Below are 27,772 nucleotides of genomic sequence, written 5' to 3'. Positions count from 1 at the left end.
TCGCGAGATCGTTTAGTATCTGCTGAGTGTAGCCGAGCCATTGTTTCTGCGATTCAAACCCACACACTATCGCGATGGCGCTTGATCTGGATGAATGTACGTGCTTTGCGCAAAAGGCTTCCACGATAGTAGTCTTGACAGCTTATACAATCCTCGTACTAATATTCTCTAGGGGTTACCAACTCAAACGAATGTTTTCACCTCAATCTTTACCGCACGGCCAACGAGGACGGCCCTGAGCGCATTCTCGAATCCTTCAATCCCAGCTATACATACACCCTCATCGAGGAGAATGAGACCATCGCGGGGTACAAAAACCCCAGCATCGAACTAGATTTCCGCGCCAACGACCTGAAGCCAAAGCTGAAAATCTCGTTTGACCAAGAACTCGACCTCAAGAAGATTTCTCCAGATCTAAACCAGGTCAACCTATCACCAGAGCTGTTCCGCGAGTATCTCCCAGAGTCCATTGGCGACGCTGCTAGCGCGACTCCGGCTGACTGGAAGCCGCCTGGCGAGCTCGCCAATGCCTTCACTCTATACGGGAAACAATATGAGATATGGAGGGCCTCCATGTCAGATCCCGAGGCGCGGCGCATCTGGACAAACATGAGAATCTTGGCAATACTGTTTATCGAAGGCGCCACAACGAATGGTTTGGATGACGAGGAGACTTTGGATCGTTGGACACTATATCTACTGTACGAGGTGACCCCGCTGGAAGACAAGACATTATCGCCTTATACACTGGCTGGTTTCTCCACGACCTACCGCTCTTGGATCTTCCCTACATTCGAGATTGCGCGGGCTACAAAGCAGCTGCCTTCGCCTGCTGAAAGCGACAGCGGCGAGACTGGCAAGTACACGCCACCTCGTCTACACCAAGACCCCGAGACTTTCCTCTTCACCGACAAACTCGACCTTCTCCAAACACCGTCACGAGAACGTATCTCGCAATTCCTCGTCATTCCTCCATATCAAGGCCAATCGCTTGGAAGCCGGCTCTACGACACTATTTTCCACGATCTAGTGTCCAAGCCCTTCATCTACGAGATTCCCGTAGAAGATCCTAGTGAGGCGTTCGATGCAATGCGAGACTACAGCGATATTACGTATCTTCGCACTTTGCCTGCATTCCAAAACCTATCGGTTGCTTCAAACCTGCCCCCAGAAGCCTTGAGAAAAGACTCGCCTATCCCGCGAGACCAAATTCTTGGGAATGGAACAGATCTCGAAGAACTCCGAAAAGAAACAAAGATTGTGAGCAGGCAATTCTACAGAATGGTTGAGCTGCATCTGTTATCAACCATTCCTCCAAACCACCGCAGTCGGTCACGGATTACACGCAAAGCGAAATCAAGCAATGAAAACGACAGAAGATACTACTTCTGGCGTCTAGCCCTAAAACACCGTATTTACAGCCAGAACGCCGACGCTTTGGATCAGATGGAGGATACCGCTGAGCGCGTCGAGAAGCTAGAGTCTGCAGTCGACAGTCAGCAGGAGGAGTTTGAGGAGCGTCTAGAGGGCCTTGAGAAGCGCCAAAATCTGGCAGTTGATACCACATCTGCTTTTCCAGCTGGTGCGAGGGGTAAGAGGAAACGAGCAGTTGTGCTTGATGATGACGAGGATGACGAGTGGGAGGATATGGAAGAAGCGTCTGTTGCGAGCTCAAAGAGGATGAGGTCGTAAAGAGTTGGTCTGATGCTAGGAGTTGAGTTATAGTACCTGATGCTTTGGACACGATTCGAACCTATCTAGGAAATCTCAGACTCGAATAGTGATTAATGGCTTGGGCAACATGCCAATTAATATCGCTCTTTCACAAGTGTCCCCAAATACGGCAGACCATACGTCCGGCGATTGTAGGCTAATCTCCGCGCGGGGCAACCTACCCCACGCCCAAATTTTGGGAGAATGAACATTCACACGACCAGCATCACAACTTAGAAGATATACGAATAACACAACGACTGAGAGGTCATATAATCCCACCGTCGCAATGTCAGACCGACAATTTAACCTCACCGTCCTTATCTCAGGCAATGGCTCTAACCTGCAAGCCCTTATCGACGCATGCGCATCTGGAGCGCTACCAAACACTCGCATAACACACGTCATATCAAAGTACGAAAGCCCTTGTGTTTGCATATTTGAGCATAGCTAACACGAATTCGCAGTCGCAAAGCAGCATACGGCCTCGAACGCGCCGCCAAAGCCTCAATACCAACAACGTACCACAACCTCGTTCCATACAAAAAGAAGCATCCAGATGCCATTGACACAGCCCGCGAACAATACGATGCCGACCTCGCGAAAATCATTCTCGACTCGAAGCCGCGCCCCGATCTCATTGTATGCGCCGGTTGGATGCACATTGTCACGCCATCTTTCCTCACCCCCATCGCCGCCGCCAACATCAAAATCATAAACCTGCACCCCGCACTGCCCGGCGAGTTTGCCGGAGCAGGCGCAATCGAGCGGGCGTGGAAAGCTGGAAGAGAGGAGGGCTTGAAGAGAACGGGTGTCATGATTCACGAGGTGATTGCCGAGGTGGACGCCGGCGAGCCAGTGTTAACAAAAGAAGTAGAGTTGAAGGAGGGAGAAAGTTTGGAGGCGCTAGAAGAGAGGATTCATGCTGTGGAGCATGGAGCTATCGTAGAGGGAACGAGGAAGACGCTGGAGAAAATCGGGCGGGGAGAGTAAAGGGGGGATTATGGGATGGATGTATGATACCCAAGATGTGAAATATTAGAATGAAAACATGGCATGAGGATTCAGTGACGAAACGTAATTTCTTTTCGATGATCTGGGTTTCGCAGTGAAGGAGTTTTTGACGTTTAGTGCCAAAGAAGCTTCCCGTGTTTAGCAAGATCCAGCTCGTTTCCTCCATAGCAAGACTCGTGGTCTACTCTTGGGCACCCCCGTACACATTTGCCATCCTATTTCTAATCATTTCTGCTTTTGCCACTGATCGGGGGAGTACGTCACATGTGAACTCCTTCGGTGCCAGCTCGATTCCAGGCTTTGGTTTTCAATAAGTGTCAGCGTTCTATACAATTCAATTGGAATCTGTTGACGCTTACTCTTTCGTACGTATCGAGATCGTACCCGCCAGTCCCTGAATCATCTTTTTTGAAGTCAAATGCCCAAAGAAAGTTCATTATGGTCAGTGCCATATTTTGGCGTGCTAGTGCCTCTCCTGGGCATGCTCTGCGACCGGCTCCGAATGTAAAGTTGTTCCGATACCCTGTCATGTCGACCCCCGGTTTCGTGCCAAACTCAGTCTTGAGGAATCTTTCAGGTCGGAATTCCTCTGGGTGATCGTAGAAATCTGGGTCATGGAAGATACCGTGAACATTCATGAAGATTACAGAATCCTTTGGTATGCGGTAACCTTTGTAACGCACTTCTTCCGTACTGACGTGGGGAATGGCAACTGGGGCCGACGTTCTGAATCGAATGACTTCGTCGACAATTGCACGAATATATGGGACGTTTTCGTAGTCTTTCAGCCTTGGCCAGCGGTCAGGACCCACAACTGTATCTATCTCTTCTTGAGCTTTTCGCTGAAATTCAGGGTAGTTGATCAGTGCGAGGACCAAGGAGTGGGTAAAAGTTGCAGTTGTTTTCACTCCACCGTCCATCAGAACCGCGCCTATGCCAATGATCTCGTCTCGACTCATGCCAGATTTGGCTTGATTCGATATCAGTGAGTCCATGTAGCATCCTGTGAAATTCTTTTGCTTAACTGCCAGCTCGCATTGCGCAAATAAGGAACCGTATAGCTCATCTCTAATTGCACGCGTTGAGTCCGCGAGCCGTTTCCAATATGCCCATCGTTTAGGTACGTATTGAAGTGGCCAGAAAAGATCGACTGGAGGGTGCGTACCAGGATCTAGAGATTCACTAAAAAGCTTAATTCCTTGGAAGTATGTCTCTGCAATTGAGCCTTCATATTTGGCTACACGTACGCCATAGATGTTCGTAAGAATGGCTGATGCAGTTGAACGGCAAACGTGGCGGTAGAAGTTCTTTGGATCTTCCAAAAAATTGTACATACATTGCGAGATTTCGTCTTCTTGAATTCTCAAGTGTTTCTCAAGGCTACCCCGGTTAAGAAAGTTGCGTATAACTTGACTGCCACGCTTCCAAACTGGGTTTTCCATGTTTTCTAGGAACATACTCCAGCCTTTTGTTACACGGTGTGCAATCTTGGATCGAGGCCGATTTCCGGTACGAGCGCCATCGATATCAAGAATCTGCTTCACAGCTGTCGCTGAAGAGACGACGATTATAGTGCGATCAAATATCTTTAGTGAAAAGATATCGCCATACTGCCGAGTCCATTCCAGGAACCTAAAACATTGAGCTTAAACAAGTCTCAGCAAAGATGAAGACATACTTGATGTGGGGAAAACTAGTGGGAAATTCCAGAGCGTTTCCCAGAACAAGTGTCGTTTTTGGGCCTGGTGGCATATCTTTGTCGCGGGTTCCGACATTGCGAAATTTGAGAAACAGCAGCACTAGAAGCACGATTGCGATGCCTCCAAGTGGAAGGGAAGGCAAGCTAGAATTCATTCCAGGCGACACAGAGAGTAATTTCATTGCAGTTCTTGGAGGGAGTAGATTTATGGTCGCTGGACTTGACACGATTCCTGTTCTGCAATATTCTTAGTTTGATTAGTCAAGATGAGTAAGGTAGCACAAGGAATAGAGATAGGAAAAGCTCAAGAATCTCAACAAAACGATACTTTCTAAGAGCAGATAAGTATTAAGAAGGATTTCAATATGAAAAGAAACGCGGAAAGCTTTCCTAGTGGTGCTACGAGTTTTTGTAAAGATAGTGGCGGTATACTCTATCTCGTTAGTTCTATCCAGCTTATCGCTGCAATTGCCGACAATAGTTATTTGCCAGAAGTACAGTGCAACGACATCAAACTATGGGTTATTGTTGGCTTGAAGGCTCAAGCAGTTCTTTTTTCTTTCTATCCAGTTCTCAATTGTCCTTTCTAGCTAGTCACATTATCAGACTTGGCGGCAATCCATCTGCGCAGTCGTATGATTGTTTCTTGAGTGATTTGCTTTGTTGAATCGTCTCAAAATCGCAGGTAGCTAGAAGATAGCCGATCAACATACAAAATATAAAGTTGATTGGATTCATCCGTAGATTAATTACGCTTCTCTTGCATACAATTTCATCTTTCAGATGACATGACCGCCATAAAGTCACCCGAAGGATGTCAATTACTATGTACCATTGACCTTGTCGGGATTGCAAACAACATTTATAGTTACGATGTTGAGCAGGCTGGTGGCTGGAAAAGTGTCGCTTGTAATCTTGTTGAGGTTGTACTACGTGAAAGAGGAAGAGGCGTAGAGGATGCAATGGATGTCATGGGAAAGATGTATCGCGATCTCTTCCTTTCCCTTAGCGATGATTACAATGATCTCCCGACCTTCAAAGATGCCGAGCAGGATCAGGTTCTCAAAGAATACGCACTAGGCATGTTGGATTGGGTTAAGGCCAACGTGGAATTTTCGCTTGGTGGTCAGAGATACTTTGGATTAGAAGCCGGCTCAGAAAGGACAAGGGTTGAACGTATGGTCGAGCTCTTGCCACAGAGAGGATAAGTCACCGCATGAACTAGCGTAAACCTTGCATAATCAGAGCAAAAATTTGACTTTCTCTCTATACTTTTCAGGTTTTTGAAAGTGTCGCTGAAAGCAATAATACTGATCTAGTACTATCGTTCGGCGAACTCGAGCGCGCAATGACGTCACGAACAACCCGCGCAAATATCTCTTCGCAAACACTATCTTCTCTATTACCATTGCTACCCCTAAACAAACCAACACCATGTCGTCCACAGCATCTAACCCAGACAAAGAAATAGACGCGCGCTCCACATCCGCGCTCGCATCCACCCGACGCAATCTACGCTACCTATACGACCCCAAAACCGCCCCCAATGCTGTTTCATCGCGGCGCACACGCGCGCTGCTACGGGTCCTAAGATCAAGCATAATTTTTGTTTTCTGGCGAATAGTACGGTATGCCAAGTACGTTGCAATCGGTTCTCTAGTAGCAACGGTGGGCGCAGGGGCTTTTGGCACATTTGTTAGTGGTGCGGGTTTTGTGCTTGCGCCTACGGGGATTGCGGGCACAATTTTTGCGGCGACGGTGTGGGGGATAGGTCGATATGCGATTGGAAAAGTGAAGAAGAGATGGGGGATGGGCAGTGGTTATGAGGATGAGGAAGAAGAGGAGTTGCGGGAGATGAGGAGGAAGAGGACGGCCGCGAGAATGGAATATGGCGCGGATGCTATGCCTTGGTGATGGGACTTTTACAGTTGTCAAGAGGGGGTTTATACAGTTGGGGTGATTTATATGCTACAATTTCTAGCCTCTGGACGAATGTGAGATATGGCATCGAACACTCGATCACGGCACCTGCTGTCGCTGTCACATACATATTTCGGGCACCATCGAGGCGTATGCATCAATTTCTCTTGGTGCCTTGCTAAGAAAAGGGAGAGGAACAAAAACGGAATAGAGGACACTCGAGAAACAGAGTATCGTAGCGACAAACACCTATGGATACCAAAAAGAACAACCGAAATTTCTGTTTCGTTCATCCGGAAAAGACTGTATCCGAAATATCTGGGGTCCGCGGAGTGGTGGTGGACAGGTCATCAAGCCGAAACAAGCAAGACGTGGGAATCATCAGTGGTTGAAAATGACAGCGTCAACGACGAAGCTCTGTGTACAAGGGTATGTTAGTAGGCGCCCACCTGACACTACAATCTGTAAACATCCTACAAGTTGTGTTTTCAGTATACCCATCTTCCAAAGATTGGTGTACACCCAATCAACGAAAGTCGCCAAGCTATCTTGTTATTCGTGTATACATTAATCTTTTTTATTCCAATACCCAATTTAATACCATCAAAGTCATTTGCACGATACACAAACCCTTGATCCATGCACACCCTGTCACCCGACACCAAGTCTCTATCCACACACACACACACGCCATGTGACCAAAACACAAAGTATGACACGTTCAATATTTCTTTCTTCCCCACAACCCAAGACAACCTCCCGGATTATATCAAAAGCCCAAAACATAATAACGTAATATGCGATAAATTACTCCTGCCAACCCCAAGCCCGGCGCCCAGCCCCCAATCGCTTGACACGAAAACTCAAATCACAGAGATTTGCATTTGGCGACAACACCACGCATCCCTGGTAATAAACGTGTTGCTAATGAACAAGGTTGCATTAATCTAATTCAACACTGACAAACTCCTGATATCCCTATTACTCCACCTTTGCCTTGGGCCCCCCCTTTTATTGCATAGACCTAGCCACACACACACACAACCACAACGAACAAAAAAAATTATAGTAAAAAAAATCCAAATATTGCATTTTGATTTCGCCTTCCGTTCTTCAGAGCGTGTGCACATTTGCATACATGAATGCAATCCAATACATAATCCCATAGTTAAAAAGATTTTGGCTTGCGAAATCAGTAAATGAGAAAAAGAAATGACCGAAATCCCCATCCATCCTCTTTCCATAACCGTTACAGAAGTCTCTGCAACTGGCATTTCATTGCGTTCCAATAACAAATGAGAAAGAAGATGGGTGATGGTGGTAAGTTATGAGTGATATATATGATAAGATATAGAGAGAAAAAACATGCCTAGTTTGATTTCGCGCCACAAGCAAACAAACATACAAACAACGCCCTTACAGATGCAAAAAAAAGCCAACAGAAAGAAGTTAGGAGAATTTGAACAAAGGCCGAAATTTCGATTTGGGATGGGGGGATCGTGCCTATTGTGTGTGTGTGTCTTCCATGGTATCTGAACAAAAAAAGAGAAAGAAAAAAGAGAAAGAAATGTAAATAAAGGTGGAAGACTTTGAAAAAAACAACACTTTCGGTTGAAATATATGTGTAAACATGGAGGTGGGACCGCTTCATGTACATTTTTTTGTGTGGTTGAACAACAAACAGGCGCCAATTTTTCTCTCTCTTTGTGTGTGTGTGTGCTCGTCATCGTAATCATAAACCACCGCCACACGAGAAGGGGGTATATAATTGTGTGCCCAGGTGTTCTGAGTATGATGCCGCAACGAGGCGAGTTTGATTCTCTAGAGTCGAGGGCCGTTGCAAAATGCAAATTCCAGCTCTGAGCCCATTGCATGTCTCTCTGATGAGAGTTGGATGCTTCGCTCGTACATGCCCCTTGTTTGTTGTTGCTGCTGTGGCAGCGGCGGCGGCGTGAGTGACGTTGTAGTCTAGGACTAAATAGTTTTTACTGCTCCGATTATGCTTCACCGTTTCTCCCATATCAGTTATGGATCTGTTACGTCGTCCATGGTAACGTCGCCGGCACTTGTGTCTTGTACTAACGGCGAGGGTGCAGGGAGAATGGCAGACCGTGGACGATTATAGTCGACTTCGAGACGATCAGGCATACTTGCTGGGGTAGACGATCGCGAGTCGTAATCTTCTTCAGCGGGCGGTGAAAAGTCCCATACCTAGTCAGCCTTGTTAGTATCATAAAATCATGTCCAATGTTTTCGGCTAGCTCACCTCCATGATGGTCCGACCGCCCCGACTAGCCATAATGACAGCCTTCTCTTCCTCAAATACCACCCTCCAGACAGCCTCTGCAGGGCTGCTCAACTCTCGCACAGGAACGCCAGTCTTGAGATCCCAGACCTTGACACGGCCATCGCTACCGCCGCTGACAATTCTCGTATTGTCAAATTGCAGACTCGTGACGCTGTTGTCGTGCGCGGCTAATCGGTGAATGGCTTGGTAGGTTGCAAGGCTCCACACACGGACCGATCCGTCTGATCCACCAGTCACAAGGATATCATCACGCATTTGAAGCTGTCCAACAAGCGAGGTGTGGCCCTGTAGTACAGCAAGACATTTACTGCACGGGAATATTAGTCTCCAATCATATCGTGACACAAAATCGGACTTACCCATCATTGGGATCCCATATGCGGACGCTGGTGTCCAAACTTCCTGTTGCAATCTTCTTGCCGTCAAAGGCAATGGCATAAATCTGGCTAAAATGTCCGGTCAATGTGCGAAGGCACTTGCCCTCTGATATGCTCCAAATCTTAGCTGTAGTGTCATAGCTTCCGGACACAACAATGTCACCGTGTATCTCGAGACACCGGACGCTGGCTTGGTGGCCAATAAGTACGTGCTTGCACAGTCCCTTCTTCAGGTCCCAGATGCGTAGTGTGGTGTCCCTGGATCCGGAGATGGCCGTATTGGCATCGGACATTTTCAGGCATCGCACTGTTGACGTGTGACCACGGAGGGTGAATTGTGGAAAACTGTGTATGCAGGTTAGTGACTGATAGTAGTTGGAAGCGCAGAGACCGTACCCAGTTGCAAGATTCCAGACGCGCACATCGCGGTCGCATCCTCCACTGACTAGGAGATCGCCCCACGGCACCATTGCCCACACGCCCATGACGTGTCCTTGGAGCGTCTTTTGGTGGTCGCCGACGGTATCGAATACGTGTATCTTGGCATTGTCAAGCGCAACAACAATGTACTTGTTAGTCAAATGTAAGCTAGTCACCACGCCCTGGTCCGGGGTGATCTGTCGCGCGTCACACACTCCGCCGTTGCGCCATGCAGTCTCCACCATATACCGCTGCTTGAAATGTGATCGATATGTAGTGGCCTGCTGCTTTCGTTGCGATGGCTTCCTCTTAGCTGCACGGTCGAGGCTTTGCGTTCGCAGTCCTTCTGGACTGCTATTTGAGGGTCCGACTTCAAGGTGGTCGCGTGCCGACGATGCATCGTCCAGCCTGGCCGTGCGCTCATCATCGTGCCACCACGGCTTCGACTCTGCATCTTCCATTTGGTCGGTTGGCTCATCTTCTTCCATGTTGTCCTGTTTTGGTAGCGCTCTGAAGGAGAACTTTTGGCAGAGCAACCGCCAAGCACTGTCGTCATTGACTAGCTCACGCCATTTCTTGGATACTTGCGATGCCCGAGCCAGAGTGGTAGGGTCATCTACACATTCGAGTATCTAAGTGAGGTCAGCCATGTGTACCAAGGTAACAGAACGAATCAGAACGCACTCTCAAACAGAGTTCAGTGGGCAGGACCATGAATGGGTCCTTCTTTAGTCTGGGACTGACAAACTCGGCAACGAAGCTCAACTCTTGGCTGTCGCACAGGTTGAGCAGCTCGCCGAGCAGCCGCATGCGCTCTGCCCGGTTCATATCGCCAAACTGTGCCCGTATGCTCTTGATATCGCCATCTTCGTGTTCGGCGGCGGTACTCCAGTCCGGCACCCGCTGCGTTGGCGTAGGACTTGGCGCGGGTGTGGGCGGCGAGGCGGGCGCCGAGGGTAGCAGATTATGGGGAATCGTCGAGGAAAGAGGACTGGTGGGTGTGATTATGGGCCTGGGTGCTCCTGAGCGAGACATGCGGCCTTTGCGCCCGTGGACGCTGGGTGAGGTGTACATGGCGGATCGCGAGGATGAGGCTGTTGCGCTGGCAGAGGCGGCCATGTCTGTGTCCGAGTCCTCGATGGGGGCGCCGGCAGCGTCCTGGTCTTCTCGCACCGGCGCGAAGTAGTCGGGATCCATGGCGGAGTCGGTGGGTGCAGAGCAGAGCAGAGCAGACCTGGGCTGGTGTGGTCTGACGCTCCCTATGTATGTAGTGCGGCAGTCGGGGCAGAAGGGGTGGGCGGCGGATTGGGAATGTCACGAGGCAGTGGATTAGCGGAGGGGATATGGGATTCAAAAAGTCGACGGCATCCGGGCACACGAGGGTTCGAGAAGGGAAGAAGGTTTGCAGACGTTTGGGGTGGGTAGGCGCGACTGAGTGACGCCGGCGGTCAGCCAAGACATCACTGGCTCAGCCCTGGAAACCTCAGACCTCGCCCATTCCCATTTCAAGCTTCTGCTCACAATCCTTGCATGCGCACTTGGGGCGAAGGAGCCTAGTTTGCACACTTACTTAATTCTCCTCCGCCGCACGCTGCCTGCCCGCTTGGATGCCATGCCTTGTGTATCCCAAAATTAGCCTGGTGTCTGCATGTCGTCAAACGCTCAGGGGATCATGCGGCGTCTCAAAAGCACCACATGGACTCGCAAGGCCTTTGCGAACGCCACTTTGCCCCGTTCCCAGGCCCGGATCGACGAACGCAAAACAAACCCTCAATATTAATTCTCTGCTTGACCTTTGCGGCAAGGGGAAGCGTGACACTGCCGTCCTGCCTGCCAAGTGCATCATGGCTGCGTTGTCCTGTTATTTCCATGTTGCACCTCTCCAAACACGGTGCAACACCACCACCACCACCACCCATTGGCACTACGGCGCTTAGAGCTACCGCCTGTACCGGGCACCCACACGACATTCCTCCTCGAGTCCACCCCATCCCACATTGTACCGGTCCATTGTGTCCATGTCTTGTTGTTTATCATGTTCATGCGGCTGCTCGACACCTCCTTTTGCCCACCTGGCATGGTTCCCTGTCCGCCCATGGACGGTGCACGGTTGCCATAGGCGAGCGGCTCAATGGAGCCTCTATCCATCGTCGGAGCTCGAGAGGTAACCGAGCCCGGGTGCTTCCCTACAGTTTTACGTTCTGGCCATTGTAGACCCACCTGCCAGGTATTTTTGTACCTGAACTAGGTCCATTTGCCGGACATTGCAACAGGCCACTATGTCCAAGCCCCGGCTGATCGACCTTGAGGTGTGCAATTCATAGAATAGATCGGACTTGGTAATTTGTTTTTCCCAAGCCTGGTGCCGCAAAAGCATCATCAGCATCTGCGACGAGGCAGTTGACGACACCCTTTTTGAGATTGAGGGAAGATGCTAGCCTGAGAATACGTCGTGTGTTTCAAGGAGCGAAGTCTGACCCAGGATCAGGTTGACGAGACAAAAAAACACTAATGGCTATTGAGGCTCTAGAGTATTGTGTAGAAAAAAAATCGAGAGTACGCGCAAAGGCACCGTCGCGTTCCCAAAGAGGCTTGGCACGATGGGGGTCGCTCGAGGAAGCACGCCATCTTCTTGCGACGTCATTGGGTCCGGCATAGTCGCATTTCTGTTACTTTCGCGCGTTGCTGTTTGTAATCCAGAGCTCAGCATTGTCATGGAACTTGTGTACTTCGCCTCTACCCTCGCATTACCTCTGTGCTCGACCTGCGAGCGCTGTGGGTAGCAGACAACAATCATGAGCGTCCCCCGCAATCTGCTTACTCGCGCGCGCCCATTGACATTCGCGTCGTCTACCCCACAATGTTTCGCACCGAGGCCAACCCACACTTCCCTAAGGTTTGCGAGACGCCAGTCGAATCAACCTGCGCGACAGATCCACAATCAGTACCCGCGCAAAGCCCAGCATGCCTCATCTGCTCATGAAGTCGAATCGTCCAACCCCGCTCTTTCTTTTCCTTGTCTGGATGCCCACGAGTCGCGCTCTGCATCACTCTCGAGGAAACGGTCGTCGTCTGGTCCTGAGCCCTCGTATACATCCGGCCACACGCTCAACTTCCACTCGACACAGCCAATACTCCTTGATTGGGGCGGCATACTGCCAGAGTTCAACATTGCATATGAGACATGGGGACAGCTGAACTCAAGCAAGAGTAATGCAATCTTACTTCATACTGGTCTTTCGGCGTCCAGTCATGCCCACAGCACCGACACGAACATGAAGCCAGGATGGTGGGAGAAATTCATTGGGTCAGGAAAGCCACTGGACACTGACAAGTACTTTGTCATTTGTACCAATGTAATTGGAGGTTGCTACGGCTCGACTGGTCCCTCGTCCATTGACCCTGCCAATGGCGAGCGCTACGCAACACGATTTCCGATTCTCACCATGGAAGACATGGTGCGCGCGCAGTTTCGACTGCTAGATAATCTAGGCATCCAAAAGCTGTATGCAAGTGTGGGTTCAAGCATGGGTGGTATGCAGAGCCTGGCTGCTGGGACTCTATTCCCCGAACGGGTAGGCCGTGTAGTTAGCATCAGCGGGTGTGCCCGCAGCCACCCCTACAGCATCGCCATGAGGCATACCCAACGACAAGGTCAGTGCATGAAATCTGGTCGCCGTGTGTACACGAGCTAATGTTACAACAGTGTTGATGATGGACCCAAATTGGGCTCGAGGTTTCTACTACGACGGCATTCCTCCACACGGCGGCATGAAGCTTGCTCGAGAAATCGCTACAGTTACCTATCGTAGCGGTCCAGAATGGGAACAGCGGTTTGGCCGGCGGCGCGCCGACCCTTCACGGCCCCCAGCGTTATGCCCAGACTTTTTGATTGAAACATATCTTGACCATGCGGGTGAAAAATGGTGTCTGGAATATGACCCCAACAGCTTACTCTACGTCTCCAAAGCCATGGACCTCTTTGACCTCGGCCAAGAACATCGGAATCGCATCAACGAAGTGCGCAAGGCCAACAGCGGAAAGATACAAGCGTACCTGGATGGTCAGGGTACAGGCAGCGATGCCAATAGCGATGCCTGCAGCTTGACATTGCCTGATGAGCCGTACGAAGAGAAGGAACAGCCAGTGGAGCCGGAGTCACTGACGCAGACGGACGGCAATGAGCCCCCGGCAGATCTTGTGGCGGGCCTCAAGCCGCTGGCGAATACGCCGGTTCTGGTGCTGGGTGTTGCGAGTGACATTCTATTTCCCGCGTGGCAGCAAAAGGAGATTGCAACTACGCTAAGGCGGGCGGGTAACAAGAATGTCAGGCATATTGAGCTGGGCGAGGAAAAGAGCTTGTTTGGTCACGACACGTTCTTACTGGACCTGGAAAACGTTGGTGGTGCTGTTCAAGAATTCTTGGGCTGAGTGCAGTGTCTGCTCTAGTGGACTCTCTTGTTGTGTATGTATATTCTACTTGCATCGCAGGGCGTTGTCTCGCAGCGGTATCAAAAGTATGTGTCGATGCACCAAACTTCAAAACGACTCTTTTGCATCATTGCTCAATCCATCTCTTTCGGTGCTACGATTCATAAGTCCTGTCTCTTTGCTACTTTGCGCGTGGTACTTCCTGGCTCACTTTCATCCCCCGCCATTCTGCACTCAAGGCCTCTGGGACCCACTTGCATTCTGTCACGCCAATGTGCTCGCGGACATAGTCTTCCAGCACCCTGGCTCCAGGTGCGTCTGCATAGATAGCCAGGGCACCAACGCGGGGGATATGCAGGCTGGAGGCAAGTCGGCTTTCTGCCAGTGTGGGCAGAGGGACTAGGCGCGTTGCTGTCAGTGGGGCATCTGGCGTAGCAGAAGGTGGTGAGAGGGTGCTTAGATGAACCAAGGTAGGGAGATGGGCATGAGCTGGTGAGAGAGATGGTTTTGGATGGGTGAGTATAACCATGCTCAGAGGCCGCAAGTTGTCGCCAGGGACATGCTGTTGGGCAGAAGCTACGAGTGTCGTCGAGGGCGCCGTCTTTGCTGCCAGGGCCTCGAGGTGCCGGGTGACGCTGTTGAGGCCAATGAGTAGGTGGTTGCCTATGGGTGGTGGAGGCGGTGGGGTCTCGGTGGTGGAGTCATCTTGATCCGGTTTGGTGGTGGCGCGCTTCCGCTTCTTGCCTTTGGATGGGTGCATGTGGGTTCTGCGGTAGTCGCCTAGCGGCGCGATGAGGCTGGTGGTGGTTCGTCAGTGACTGTGCAGGGGAGAAAATTGTGCAGGCTGGCACTCGAGTGGTTTTCCTGCAGCACATTGCGTACCTACTTGGACAGCATTTCGAGAACGACCAGCTCGTCGTCGTGTGATAGCTCTGGCCTGCACCGCTCAGCAATGCCCGTCAGTCAATTCGTTGGCGGGGGTACCCAGACCATTGAGTCTCTGTGAAAGGCGACGCCGTTTTGACGACGGGCTTGGTGTTTTGTTTAGCAGCGGGCGCCATGACGAGAGATGGATGGTGAGTTTTTTTTCCCTGTTGTTTTCCCGCAGCGTCCCAAGGAGAGGTGGGCAGTGACAGAGTCAGAATCAAGGGACAATGTCACGCCTCGAAGGGCCCGAAGTGCGTCCGACGGCGACCAGCAATCGGGGTCGGGGTGTGTGTCTGTTTGAGTGAAGGGCCCTGGTGGATTTGCGGGCGTGCCTGCATTAGAAGGAGGATTTGTCCAAGTTGGGCGGGCATGGGCTATCCTGGTCTCCGGCTAGTGGTGGGTTCACGCCAAGTGCGGGAGCCAATGACGATGGTGGGGCTGTTTGGCTGAGCTGCATTGCATCTTCCTGAGGGACCACCGAATTGGACAAGACACACATATCGCCTTTGCCACTGTCTGCCGTGAATTCACAATTCCACCACCCGTCTCGCCCAAAGCTTGCTGCTGCGGCCCATGACCATATCCGCGCTGCATTTCCTTTGGCTGCGCGCGAGGACTCGGGCTAGCAAGGCTGGCCAGACTGTTGCTGTTGCCGCTGCTTCTGCTGCTGCCTGCATCAGAGAAGCTCCTGCTTGCTCCCTCTGCCTGGCCACACCTAGTTCCTCTGCCCTCAGTCGCACTTGTCTTCTTTCACCGTCATGACCGCGCAGGACAATGACCTAGTGCAGTCTGTCGCTGCCGACCAGCCAGCAACAATCGCCCCCGCCTCGCGCCGTGATCCCATTGAAGACGCCGACGCGAGCTTCACCCGCAAACGCCCCCGCCTGCACGGAAGCAACAGTCTGTGTGCCATGTCCACAGAGGCCCATACCCCGGACAACCACGTAGAGATGACCATACGCTCCCACCCGCCCTCTTCCCCGGTGCGCGCTGGGGACGACCACGACCACAGTCATACAGGTGACGTTGCTGCCAGCAGTCCTTCGCCTGCCCCGGTCCACTCGCCTATACTCATCCCTAGCTCCGATGACGAGGGTGCCAGCCCTCCTGTTATGCTTGTCAACGACGAGGACGATGACGAGGACAGCAAAGACAAGGCTGTCAGCCCTCGTGTCATGGTTGTCGACGACGACAACGACGAGGATGACAACGACGTAGTCGGCCTTGCCCTGCACATGAACCCCGAGGACCACTTCTGCCGGTTTCCCTACTCTCATGTGGGTAGCTATACTAGTGTAGTCCGTGATCTGGCTCAGCATGTGCAAGATAGTGCGTTCTTTGCCAGGCCTACTAGTCGGCCCTTCGTGCTAACAATCACCAGTCGATAATGATATTGATGCCGCCTTCTTTCTGGGCCTTTCGCAATGGCTCGTCAACCTCCCCGATCCCTCGGCGGACGACATGCAAGGCTTTTACGTGAGCAAAGCTGCATTTTGGGACGACTTTGGTCTTTTGGTGCACAAAGTCCTCTCTCGCAGGGTCTCGTTCACACGCCATAACCATGACCATGACCACCGGTTAGGCGATGCGTTTTACAGCTTCTTGAGTGCCTACGTCAGAACGTCTTCTTTTCTCCTACTCGTAGATGTCCTCCTAATTTCCCGGCCGCGGCCTGACGATATATATCCTTTGCCTTTGATCAGCCAAAAACACCTTCGACATTTACATACCATTCTTCGATCCGATAAGGCTCCAGCATACCATATGGTCAGCAAAGAGTATTCAGTAGACATTCGCAAGATGGTTTTGCGATTACAGCAGGACTTTATTGCGGCCAACGGGGCCCGGAACCTCCTTTGGCTAGCCACTGATGCAATCCTTCAGGTGCCCATAGGCACGCAGAATCATATTGCCGTCTTCACCTCGCCTGTGTTGGTCGCATTGGGCTCGTCAATTTTCCGCAGTGCTATTACGAGCAGCGCGCACGACCGGTCCGAGTTTAGTCGCTCCACTCTGCTGTTTCTGGAAAAGTACATGGACGACTTGTTCAACTTGAGCAGAACTGCCGAAGCCAGCATTGCACGAGACTTGGTTCAACATTTTCATGCCTTGCTATTCGAACTTTGCCTCTGGGATAAAGACATAGAAGCAGATCTAGTTGTCAGATTCTTAGACTTCAGGGACCCGGATTCGCCGACTACCTCATCACCTACCGAGACCAACCCTCGCACAGAGCAGCAAGACGAGTATTGCCAAGACCCTGGGTCTCTGGCTGCCCTTGTTGCCAATGCATGGAAATTCAAGATTCTTCGGAAGTACCTTATGAAGGGCAAGATGGACTTGCGTGTAATGAGCATCGGCATGATGGATTCGGGGCTGGTTGAAATTTTCAAGCAATACAGTGATCACGACACCGTACCTAACCATCCAGTCATGAACTACCTATCGGACTTCCTTATCGAAGGAAAAGTTGTTGAATACATCATCAGCGTTGACTCCCATCCACAAATTCTGCAACGCAGTGGCAATATCATTGGGTTTCTTGTGGTGAACCACCGTTGGACAGATAACCAAGCGGACTCCATCTGGAAGACGATTGCAACGAACCCTGACCCACGAGTTGTCTCGGCGACACTGACCATGATGCGAGCTATCCTACACTTAATGAGGGTGACGGATCATTTATATCTCTGCACAAAGCTCTGCGAACTCCCCATTAGCCGTTACACCATCAACATGTTACGGTTCCTCCATGAGTTGAGCGTCAAAGTTGTGGAAAGGGCAACTGCCGAGGACTATGCCATGAGGGACCGGAGGGCAAAGCCTTGGAACGTTTGTGTTCGCGTCATCTGTGATACAGCGTCTCAGAAAGAGACGGACAAAGAGCTCCTGGATCTACACAACGAGGCTATCGAACACCTCCGCGGTTTAGCACCTCATGTTCCTCTCAACGAGCGACTTGCCATTTATCGTGAGTGTGCAGATCACATTAGCAATCACTCTGAAAAGGCGACTGGCAGTGTAAAGGTCATCTATACGCTTGCATCATCACTTCATACAGGTGACGGCTTCTTCTTTCAACAGAATCAGGATGTAACACGCAAGATCTTGGAAGAGATACCGTGGTTAGTTGAAACGGAAAAGAATGCGGAACCAAGTGCATACCAGCCTTTGTCTCTTCGTTATAGACTGGAGCTTCTCGCACTCATGATATGTCGTGCCGGGCCTGCCATGCCTGCTGAGCTCTTCCCAACTCTCTGGGACCACACTGTCGGCTCGCACGCAATTTCTAATAATGCAAGAGATTGGGCATGGGCACAGTTATTCCAGACGATCAAGCTTATTCCAGATAATGAGTATTGTAGGCAACTCGTCTCTTCCTACCTATCGAAGATGGATCCATGCTTCTATACCCCCGGAATGTTCGAATTTGTCGCCAACTACAACTTCCCTACCATTCGCGAGATTGTGACGACCGACGATGGAGTCAAGACAGTGTTGCAAATTCCCGGCGCTGACCTGCTGTGGTCCATGGTCCTTTACTCACCCGAAGGCTCTGTTGAAGATCGGGCTGCGCGTCTTCTCGCCAGCCGCTATGTCCATATCAACGAAGCCGAGGGTGTCACGCTAGCAGATGTGGAGGCTGCCCATGTTGCCCTTGTGGAAAAATGTATGCATGAGATACGGGACGCATGCAAGACCATACGCGAGCCATGTTCTGACGACACAATTCCGACTGTCTCTGATGCGATCCGACACGAAAAGGAAGGGCGTTGCCGCAGAATCATTCTATTCCAAAAGTTACTGCTTGAGCGGCTACGACAGAAACCAGAATTCAATCGCGCCAAGAGAGCGGACTCTAAAATTGACGAGATGGACATACCATACGGAGATGCTATCACAATCCGATTTCAGTGCGCTAATGGCGACCGGCAGGCAGTATCAATGGGCCCAGATCACACTGTGGATGATCTTTACCGCAGGTTATGTTACGTCTCGGGCTACACCAAGCTCAACCTTTTTGCCAAAGGTCATCGCGTTGATGTAGCTGCCCAAGCAGAAGAAAAGCTCAGTGATGTCGACTTTGGAGGTCAGCTTCTACTTCAGAAGGCACCAGAGGCCAAAGTCACTCGCCCATTGTCGGGTTCGGTTGCCGGATCTTCAGTGTTCGAGTCAACTGTGACGAAATACTTTGACGAGTTGTTCTCATTGATGGACTCTAATGATACCATCAGCCAATTGGTATGTCTTTCTTTGGATTTGGATTCTTCCTGCTGACTGGCGTAAGCTATTCGACTACCTCAGCTTCTTCCCGGCTCGTAACAATATACCAGATAGCGTCATGGCCGATGCTGCATCCTCAGAAGGCCTTTTCCCACCAGGGAGGTTTTTCCAGGCAAGATATGCAGCTCTAGCTCTCCAAGATAAGCTGCGTGAGCAGATTAGGAATGTAAGCGGACATCGACTTTCCGATATGAAACATTAGGCTGACAAGCTAGAAGTCGAGCATGGACGAAAGGTTCCTGGGCAAGGCAGTACAACACTTGAACGGAGCGATACTCAATGAAAAACTTATCGGCGGTACCATTTCAAGTCTTCAAGAATTGCAGCTAGCGGCAGTACTCGTAACTGTACTATTGGACTTCCTTAGAGGTAAATGCTCCGCTTACAGCCCATTTGCTGCAGTCAAAAACTTACACAAAATAGAACGACCATCCCCTGATGTCTCAGCCGGATACTTTTCCGATCCAGTTCGACTGGCAGATCGCCTTATGTCCATCTTGTCGATGGCGCTCGAAACCAATGAAGATGCCACCGTGATCCAAGACTGCTATGGGGCCATCATCGAGGCATCGCTACATTCTCGAGCTGTATGGGAAGCTTTTGTCGGACATCCCGAGACACCGCGCTTGCATGATATTCTGCTTCTAGAGGATAGCCGACAATTTGTCAGAGAGCATGTTGCGAAGAAAATTGCGTCCGTATGTGGAGGAGATCTTCCCTCCACTTGTCCGCTGGCCAAAGGTGAAGTCGCTATTCAATTTTGGACCGCTATATCCGCCATTATCCCAAGTTCCGTTCGCCACTCTACACAATCCCAACAACTTTTCGGCATCGCCGACCATGTCTTCCGCGCTCAGGACGAATATAAGCGTGACGAGAATTTACTTCGCGCATGGCTAGCTCAGTGGAGCGATCTGCTACTGGATTACGAGCATAAAGAGGTCGTAGGTCGTGAAGATACTGACTTCGTCGTGTTTGGCCTTACAAAGTTGCTGCTCTGCTGCATATTGTCACTGAAATCCTTCAAACTACCGATCAACGCTGGGAACGTAATGGAGCAGATCTTCAAGAAGTACATATTCACAAAAAGGTACGTCACACTATTGATGCGCTCTGAGTATGAAGATGTACTAATGAGAAATAGTTCACCGGCTATTGGAGCCAGCCAATTGAACGTTCCCATACTACAATCACATTCGAGGCGTGAGATTTACGACTTGATGTTGGCCCTAGTCGATGACAGCAGCACCTACAGCGATCTCCTTCGCCTTGCAGGAGAAGTAGAGCTGGAAGATTGCGAGACGGCACTAGCGACACTGTCCGTCGATCGTTCTATGGAAGTACGCTCCAGCACGGGTTATGTAGGTTTATACAACCCCCGCGCAATTTGCTACGCGAACTCGCTTCTTACTCAGCTCTTCATGAACCTGAACTTTCGCAAGTTCATGCTTGGACTGGAGCTTCAAGAGAGTAATGGCTCCCAAAAACTCCTCCTCGAAACACAGAGACTCTTCACAAATATGCAGCACTCTTTCCGGCGATCAGCTGATCCACGGAGCTTCGCAGCCTGTGTCAAGAACTCAGACCTCATGCCAATTGATATTAGCGTCCAGATGGATGCCGACGAGTTCTACAACTCTCTCTTTGATCAATGGGAACGTCAGCTCATAAAAGAAGAGAGTAAACAGGAATTCCGCTCTTTCTACGGAGGTCAAACCCTCAATCAGATCAAGTCAAAGGAATGTGAGCATGTTTCTGAGCGATCGGAACCCTTTTTCGCTGTTCAATGCGATGTGGTCGGCAAGTCCACGCTACAGGAGAGTCTCCAGGCCTTTGTTAGCGGAGACGTTATGGAAGGCGACAACAAGTACAAGTGCGAGTCATGCGACAGATACGTCGATGCAGTAAAGAGGTGGGTTCAAGGCCCTACTGTTGCTGAGAAAGGCTAACGAGTATAGAACTTGCTTCAAGGAAGTGCCGGACAACCTCATTTTCCATCTCAAGCGCTTCGAGTTTGACTTGGCCGACTTTAGCCGGCGAAAGGTTCACGACCACTTTGAATTTCCACCATGCATTGACATCAATGCTTACCATGTTAACTCTCTCAGCAATCCAACAAAGGCGCATGATGAGGATATTTTTGACCTAGTAGGCGTACTTGTACATACCGGCACTTGCGAGCACGGCCACTACTATTCTTACATTCGTGAGCGGCCCAGTCCGGCTGGAAGCGCGGCTCCCACTTGGGTCGAGTTTGATGACAGTAATGTGGTACCTTTCGATCCGGCAGACATTGCGTACCGAACTTTTGGAGGCATGACCGACGATACTTATAACCGTATGCCCAAGCAATATTCGGCATACATGCTGTTTTATCAACGTCGGACCGCGATTGAAGAAGACCAGCGTAAATGGGTCACCTCAACGAATGAACGGACTTTAAAAGTCCCAGCACCACAAGCTCTTAAGCAGGAAGTTGACGTTAACAACGCACTCATCATCCAAGAGTACTGTCAGTTCGATTCAAACCATACAAAGTTTTTGCGACAACTTCATGCCATGTCACGCACAATCAATCATGGCTCTTGCTCCGAAGACCATGCGCATGTGAGTATTTATATGTAATGGAAAAGCAGTCAAACTAATGCCTTGCAGGAGAAACAGTCGTTGCAAATCGTCCTTACGCATCTTGCTCACATAGCGTGGCGTCACACTACTTCTGATCTCTTCACGGAAACACTGCTTCAGCTTCGACGCTCAGTCCTACCATGCGCGATGTGTTGCAATATATTTCTCAAACACTTCGCTACAGATGAGGGTGCGCTATTCAACATGCTTGTTCGTTGCCCCCACGCCAAGGTTCGCTCTCAAATACGCAGCTTCTTGGTCGATTGTCTCAAGGTATCCCGTGAAAAAGAACCGACTTTGTACGGTCTCGAAGGAACTGAGAACGACATGGATTCTGATTGTTCAACTATCACAAAGGATGGGTTACTTGTAGACATCACCCAAAGACTACGTCAGACTGCAGACGATAGCTATCAAAGCATCCGAGGATGGGACGACTTCTACTTGACCTTGACTCAAGTTGTAGAGATTGGCCATGCTGAGATCACTGTCTTCTTGAACCATGGTTTCCTGGATTTCTGCATCAAGCTGCTTTCCATCCATGTGCATAGGCGCCTGCAAGACGATTACCCAGAGTTTTGGAGGATTCTGAGTAAGAAGGTAGGCATTTACAACCGACTTATTCAGTTTTTCTCGACTCTACTTTCACACATGGATACGAGCCTGCCACTTGTTCCTTCAACGCTGATCGAAAATCGCGGGGCTACGCTTGGCCGAGAACGCCTCAAGTTCCCACTGACCCACCGAGAGCGACAGATGCTATTCTACTGGGATCCAGAACTCAAGGCGATAGCGGTGCTAGATAAGGCCATGGAGATGTTTGACCTGACCAAAGTGGACGCGGAATACTTCTATCCTGGTGACATTGTCAAAACGATGATTGGCTGGACGGACCCGCATGCTCAGTCGAATCTTTTCAAGACGATTAACGACGGCGTAGGTCTGGACCCGCCGTTTTGCGACGCGTATGTGCGAGCGGCGCTATCTTTCTGCGAAACGTCCGCAACAGCCGAGAGCGTTACTAGACTGATCACCACGGTATCCAAAGCAATCGCATCGGCGAATCGACTCGAGGAAGAACGTCTACCGAACGGGATAGCTGTTTTGGACTTCTTCATCGGTCTTCTGAAGGCTGACAACGAGGCACTTTTCGAACAGCGGCATCCATATGTCTTCTTCTATTGGGTCATGGCGAGGAGCCGTATATGGGCACCTGCCCTGCTTCTTAACCCACTAGAGAGTGTACGCCAGAGCGCAGAACTACTAGTGAGCGAGCTCTACAAAGATCACGACTGGCCCACGGACATGGTGGCTTTCAAATGGCGATCACTTCGTGAATTATTGGGCGAAATGATGCAGCGTATTATCTTCGAAAAAGACGCAGGTATGCTGAGGATCCATATGACTCCGCTCATTTCGTGCTGTCAATTCCTCCTGCGACAGATTTTTGAACTGGTACACAGTGAGGATCCAGATCCAAACTTGGATATGTACAGGGACGACGTAAATGACAGTGCTCGTATATACGCTTGGCAAACAGATATTGAGCCGCGGCTACACTCGTGGCCACAAGACGACAGTCGCTTATCAGCAGGGGACCTTTATGACCAGTCGGACTTTGGTAGTGAGTCGGATGTGGAGGAGGTGGCTGGCGTCGAGTCATGATTATTGACTCAGTCTGTTATCTTCAGTGATTCTTCTGTCGGGTCTTGTTCCAATTTCTGGCATCTGGGAGTTTTTTGTTTTCTATTGAGGTGGCATAGCGTGGGGTTGGGTGGCTGGGTTGATTTCATGAACATGATGTACGTAGATATGACGACCTCGAATTATGACTAGTTATCGTCCCGATAGAGAGAAGGCGCTTTCTCATGCGCGAATGCCTTATAGAAGCTTTAGACCTATGATACAAACCTAGTTGGGTGCTTGTAGAGACAATAGCCATCACTCGACACCAGCCGCGTTCTCCACGTTAGACTTACTAGTAGAGTTCGACTAGGTATAGAGATGCCCTGCTAATGAACTGTCGTCTTACAGCAATGGGAGAAATGAGGGCTTAGAGCCCGTTAGCTTTCCATTTTCCGTCTCCGTTTTGTGGTCGTCTTGGGTTTAGAGCTTCCGCAGGGAGAAGGGGGACTTAGCTAACCTATATCCAGATTGAGATAAAAAACAAACTGAGGAGTTATCCATCTGGAGCTCCGTCTGATGACTGGTGTGGCTACGTGGGAGGTCACGTTATAGCCTGGGCCACCAAAATGGTCACAAAACGGAGTTTTCGAAATCCAGCTAGAGGCCCAAAGGCTGGCTAAGAAAAAGGACGTCTCTTTTGCCTAAAGAGGAGAGAACATAGGGCAGATTAGTACTAGATGGGGCTTTATTTTTTGAGCATTTGAGCGCTATCAAACTGAAGCTCCGTTTTGTCCCCTTCTAGACGTCCGTTTTTGTAGACACGACGCCCTTTCCAGCTTCGTTTCCTAGCCAGAGCCTATAATGAGTATGGTGATTGGAAAACGGATCTGGGGGTGAACAGGCTCTCAATGTTTGTTTGCTATACTCATCACTCGACACTAGTCACCTCCTCTACGTTATACTTACTACTCAAATCCGACTGATCATAGAGACATCCCGAAGTGCAGCTGAAATCTCGAAATTAAAGAATGAACTAGAGAAAGACTTAGAGAAACATACTCTCCGCAGACGCCAGAGACAAAGAGCCCGCTTATTTGCGCGTGAATGCATTATAGAAGCTTTTCTTTTTCTTATCGTATCGTTCCTACTTGCGATTTTTATGAGATTCACTTGGCATAGCTTACCCACGATTTCATCATACTAACCCTAGACCTGTAGTGCGAACCCGGTTGGACGGTTATGGAGACAGGGCGAAGATAAGCATCTTAGCCAAGCTTCGTCAGCGTGGTGTCGCGCGTCCCCACACGCAACAACTACGTCATCGCGAGCGGAACTTGCGGCCGGACAAGATTCCCACTATCATTACAACCTAGTCCACAGCTTCGTCATAACGAGGCTTCGATTTTGCAGTCGTGTGTTCTGAGAACTACTGCAAATTACTGGTCTTCTTCTAATTTCACTTCTTCATTCCGATCCAGTTGTCCACTAATTTTCTAGCACTGTCCTTGTTAGCAATAAAAAAGAAGCACGCGACACCACTATACCAGACACAAAACAAGGTACTTTCCAACGCTCGGCCGAGGTGATAGTGCCAACTACGTGCCGGATAGAGCCGTGCTGGAAAAGAAACTCTGGATATTTAAGAGCCGACTGAAACAGAAAGAAAGGCTCTTACAAGCACAGCAGACATCATGGCGAACAAACTAGATGCGATGAAGCCGCAAAGGAAGATTGAACTGTTTTCCGGGTCCTACTTTGCGGCATGTACATTGGGTGGAATTATCGCGTGCGGTCCTACGCATACTATGGTTACCCCTCTCGATCTGGTGAGTAGTGAACTCTTACTACCCCAGAACCCATGTGCTGATGCTTTCCGCGTTTAGGTGAAATGCCGGCGCCAAGTCGACTCTTCCCTCTACAAATCCAACACACAAGCGTGGAAAATGATATACTCTAAAGAAGGTCTCCGCGGCGTCTTCTTCGGCTGGACCCCTACCTTCATTGGCTACTCAATGCAGGGCGCTGGCAAGTATGGTTTCTACGAAGTCTTCAAGTACCTCTACGGTGATAAGCTTGCGCCTGGTGCACCAAAGCAAGTCGTTTACCTTGCTGCCTCTGCTTCCGCGGAGTTTCTTGCTGATATTGCGCTCTGTCCAATGGAGGCTATCAAGGTCCGCATGCAGACTACCATGCCCCCATTTGCGCATACGTTGAGGGAAGGATGGGCAAAAGTTATCAAGGAGGAGGGTATCGGTGGCCTGTACAAGGGACTATACCCGCTCTGGGCACGTCAGATTCCCTACACCATGGTCAAGTTTGCAACGTTCGAGGAGACAGTCACCCAGATCTATCGCTTCTTGGGCAAGCCGAAGGAATCGTACGGTGGCCTGCAGCAGACTGGAGTTTCGTTCTTGGGAGGTTACATCGCGGGTGTCGGTTGTGCCGTTGTATCGCATCCCGCAGGTACGTTTTTCTAGGATTTTATGCTTTGTAAGAGAAAGATCACGCTGACGCATAATAGATGTCATGGTGTCAAAACTCAACAACGACCGCAAGCCCGGTGAGGGAGCGGGCCAGGCTATCGGCCGGATATACAGCAAGATTGGCTTCACTGGTCTGTGGAACGGGCTTCCTGTCCGCATCTTCATGATTGGCACTCTGACTGCCTTCCAATGGCTCATCTACGACTCTTTCAAAGTCTATCTCGGTGTAAGTTTTGGGGTGACCCGTCCCTGTGAATGTGCATAATTTTGCTAATAACGCGGTGCAGCTGCCTACGACTGGAGGACACTAAACATTCTTTTTCTTTGAAATGTTGGTAACGCGATATGGATTCTGGTGTATGACATGTGTTAATGAAGAGTAAATGGTTATCGCGTATACCCTTACTCACCCAGCTTTAATGTATCTATCTATTCTATTCAAAGAAATGTAATTCAATCAACAAACACCAACCCGCCATTCCCCTTGCCTCAGAAAAAAAAACATCGTTATCGAAAACACTGACAGACAGGCATGGATACGACAACTCCCCGCAGTCTGTCCGTTGGGTCAACATGACTTATTTCCCTTTCCTCTCCCCTTTCGTACACATAAGCTCGCCTAACCACTCTATCGAAAAACCAATCTGATCTTTTCCCTTTTTTTCATATTTCTTCACCCGCGTTCCAGTACCATGCTGCAAAAAAAAGCCAAAAAGGACCGAATCGAAGCGGAAAACGACCGAATCGAAGCGGAAAACGGGGAGGAAAGGAGGGGTGGGGGGGGGGGCTTGTTTTAGGGCTTACGCTGCCGTTGTCCTCAACGGGGATGCGATTTGCGGACTTCTGACGTACTCTATTGATTTTATATCGGCATTGAGTCCCGTGTCTGAGGTGACGGGGGTTTGAGGGACAGGGGCGTGTGGAGCCGTTTGCTTACGACGGGGGACACGGGAAGGGATAACGGGTTTTGGGATTATTTTCTGGGCAAGGCTTCTTTTTTTTCTCTTTGTTAGTGGACGGATTGCGCTGGATAAGGGGGGGGGATATTGATGGCAACAGTTGTTGACATGCTGTCGAGTGAGGAATCGATGGAGTCACAGGTGAGCGCAAATGTTCGGGGACATGGAGAATTGCAAGGTTCCAATAAGAAAAAAAAAGGTATCGATTGTTTCCGTGAAAAAAGATTACTTGACTACATCCTCACTCGCTATCGCGTTCTATCATCCCGCCTGGCCCCTTCGACCAACTCCTTCTTGCTCCCTCTCTCGCGCGCCACGTTTCTTCGCACTTTTGTGTGTTATGTGATAGTGGAGGCTACGATCTACAAGTTGCAAAGCAAACCCACTCGTTAGAGATATGCTGCGAAAAGGTAAATCAAAAAGGCTCTTTAAACATCCTTGACAGCGGGAACGTTCTTGACAATATCACCGACGGCGGGGACATTGACAACACCGACAAGGTGCTCAACCTCGACGTTGTCAAGGAGAGGAGCACGAACGTCAAGGATGTTAGTGGCGTCAGTGACTGGCTTGGCAGTCTTGTAGACGAGGCCGGTGACGGGGTCGAGGTCACCTGTGACGCTGTTGACGGTGTTGGTCAGGCCGCCGACAACGGGGGTGTTATCGAGGATGCCGGAGACACCGCCGCCAACAGGCAGGTCCTGGACGACGGGGATGCCGCGCTTGAGGTTGAGGTCGATGTCGAGGAGGTCGTCAGTGTTGAGGTCAAGGACCTTGTCGGTGTCGAGGATCTGGCCGTGGGTGACATCGGCGGTGAGCTCGTTGGAGTTGAGGCCGGTGAGGCCGTCGACAGTCGAGGTGGTGGTATCGAGGTTGAGAAGCTCACGCTTGTTGTGGAGGTCGGCGTTGACGCCCTTGACGGTACCGCTCAAGTTGACGCTGTCAGTGACGCGGTCAACGGTCTCGGTGAGCTTGGGAACAAC

The 27,772-nt window shown here is 50.3% G+C and overlaps 12 protein-coding genes across 12 annotated transcripts in view; 7 read left to right on the top strand and 5 right to left on the bottom strand.

Annotated features, from left to right (window-relative positions):
* Positions 1-74: 74 nt before the first annotated feature.
* COCMIDRAFT_106714 (uncharacterized protein) lies at positions 75-1,692 on the top strand (the record flags this gene model as incomplete). The annotated part of the gene is made up of 2 exons (XM_007694063.1): positions 75-96; positions 173-1,692. 2 exons carry the CDS (start codon positions 75-77, stop codon positions 1,690-1,692), a joined length of 1,542 nt encoding a protein of 513 aa, XP_007692253.1.
* Positions 1,693-2,002: 310 nt separating this feature from the next.
* COCMIDRAFT_29958 (uncharacterized protein) lies at positions 2,003-2,706 on the top strand (the record flags this gene model as incomplete). Its single annotated transcript, XM_007694051.1, has 2 exons — positions 2,003-2,127; positions 2,181-2,706. 2 exons carry the CDS (start codon positions 2,003-2,005, stop codon positions 2,704-2,706), a joined length of 651 nt encoding a protein of 216 aa, XP_007692241.1.
* Positions 2,707-2,908: 202 nt separating this feature from the next.
* On the bottom strand, positions 2,909-4,581 carry COCMIDRAFT_40564 (uncharacterized protein; the record flags this gene model as incomplete). Its single annotated transcript, XM_007694053.1, has 3 exons — positions 2,909-3,025; positions 3,087-4,359; positions 4,406-4,581. 3 exons carry the CDS (start codon positions 4,579-4,581, stop codon positions 2,909-2,911), a joined length of 1,566 nt encoding a protein of 521 aa, XP_007692243.1.
* A 633-nt stretch (positions 4,582-5,214) lies between these two features.
* On the top strand, positions 5,215-5,634 carry COCMIDRAFT_9026 (uncharacterized protein; the record flags this gene model as incomplete). The annotated part of the gene is made up of 1 exon (XM_007694049.1): positions 5,215-5,634. One exon carries the CDS (start codon positions 5,215-5,217, stop codon positions 5,632-5,634), a length of 420 nt encoding a protein of 139 aa, XP_007692239.1.
* A 226-nt stretch (positions 5,635-5,860) lies between these two features.
* Positions 5,861-6,340, top strand: COCMIDRAFT_106720 (uncharacterized protein; the record flags this gene model as incomplete). The annotated part of the gene is made up of 1 exon (XM_007694062.1): positions 5,861-6,340. The coding sequence occupies one exon, from the start codon at positions 5,861-5,863 to the stop codon at positions 6,338-6,340; it is 480 nt and encodes a 159-aa protein (XP_007692252.1).
* A 2,031-nt stretch (positions 6,341-8,371) lies between these two features.
* Positions 8,372-10,648, bottom strand: COCMIDRAFT_106705 (uncharacterized protein; the record flags this gene model as incomplete). The annotated part of the gene is made up of 5 exons (XM_007694061.1): positions 8,372-8,557; positions 8,613-8,961; positions 9,014-9,376; positions 9,428-10,083; positions 10,136-10,648. 5 exons carry the CDS (start codon positions 10,646-10,648, stop codon positions 8,372-8,374), a joined length of 2,067 nt encoding a protein of 688 aa, XP_007692251.1.
* A 645-nt stretch (positions 10,649-11,293) lies between these two features.
* COCMIDRAFT_29954 (uncharacterized protein) lies at positions 11,294-11,599 on the bottom strand (the record flags this gene model as incomplete). Its single annotated transcript, XM_007694050.1, has 1 exon — positions 11,294-11,599. One exon carries the CDS (start codon positions 11,597-11,599, stop codon positions 11,294-11,296), a length of 306 nt encoding a protein of 101 aa, XP_007692240.1.
* Positions 11,600-12,246: 647 nt separating this feature from the next.
* COCMIDRAFT_9024 (uncharacterized protein) lies at positions 12,247-13,882 on the top strand (the record flags this gene model as incomplete). The annotated part of the gene is made up of 2 exons (XM_007694048.1): positions 12,247-13,105; positions 13,158-13,882. 2 exons carry the CDS (start codon positions 12,247-12,249, stop codon positions 13,880-13,882), a joined length of 1,584 nt encoding a protein of 527 aa, XP_007692238.1.
* Positions 13,883-14,063: 181 nt separating this feature from the next.
* COCMIDRAFT_40560 (uncharacterized protein) lies at positions 14,064-14,943 on the bottom strand (the record flags this gene model as incomplete). The annotated part of the gene is made up of 3 exons (XM_007694052.1): positions 14,064-14,679; positions 14,769-14,819; positions 14,873-14,943. The coding sequence occupies 3 exons, from the start codon at positions 14,941-14,943 to the stop codon at positions 14,064-14,066; spliced, it is 738 nt and encodes a 245-aa protein (XP_007692242.1).
* Positions 14,944-15,567: 624 nt separating this feature from the next.
* COCMIDRAFT_9022 (uncharacterized protein) lies at positions 15,568-23,386 on the top strand (the record flags this gene model as incomplete). The annotated part of the gene is made up of 8 exons (XM_007694047.1): positions 15,568-16,138; positions 16,191-19,051; positions 19,098-19,259; positions 19,309-19,462; positions 19,517-20,183; positions 20,238-21,005; positions 21,052-21,700; positions 21,749-23,386. The coding sequence occupies 8 exons, from the start codon at positions 15,568-15,570 to the stop codon at positions 23,384-23,386; spliced, it is 7,470 nt and encodes a 2,489-aa protein (XP_007692237.1).
* A 1,652-nt stretch (positions 23,387-25,038) lies between these two features.
* COCMIDRAFT_106688 (uncharacterized protein) lies at positions 25,039-26,141 on the top strand (the record flags this gene model as incomplete). The annotated part of the gene is made up of 4 exons (XM_007694060.1): positions 25,039-25,173; positions 25,231-25,810; positions 25,869-26,056; positions 26,118-26,141. 4 exons carry the CDS (start codon positions 25,039-25,041, stop codon positions 26,139-26,141), a joined length of 927 nt encoding a protein of 308 aa, XP_007692250.1.
* A 1,076-nt stretch (positions 26,142-27,217) lies between these two features.
* COCMIDRAFT_106685 (uncharacterized protein) overlaps positions 27,218-27,772 on the bottom strand; it is a gene marked incomplete at both ends in the record, with an annotated part of 1,319 nt that continues 764 nt past the window's right edge. The window contains one exon of the mRNA XM_007694059.1: positions 27,218-27,760. Coding sequence (XP_007692249.1) covers positions 27,218-27,760 — 543 coding nt within the window. The remainder of the gene's footprint in view (positions 27,761-27,772) is intronic.

The sequence above is a fragment of the Bipolaris oryzae genome (assembly GCF_000523455.1).
Source record: "Bipolaris oryzae ATCC 44560 unplaced genomic scaffold scaffold_195, whole genome shotgun sequence".
Taxonomy (NCBI): domain Eukaryota; kingdom Fungi; phylum Ascomycota; class Dothideomycetes; order Pleosporales; family Pleosporaceae; genus Bipolaris; species Bipolaris oryzae.
Note: the sequence above shows the minus strand (reverse complement) of the source record. Positions and strands in the feature narration are given on the sequence as shown.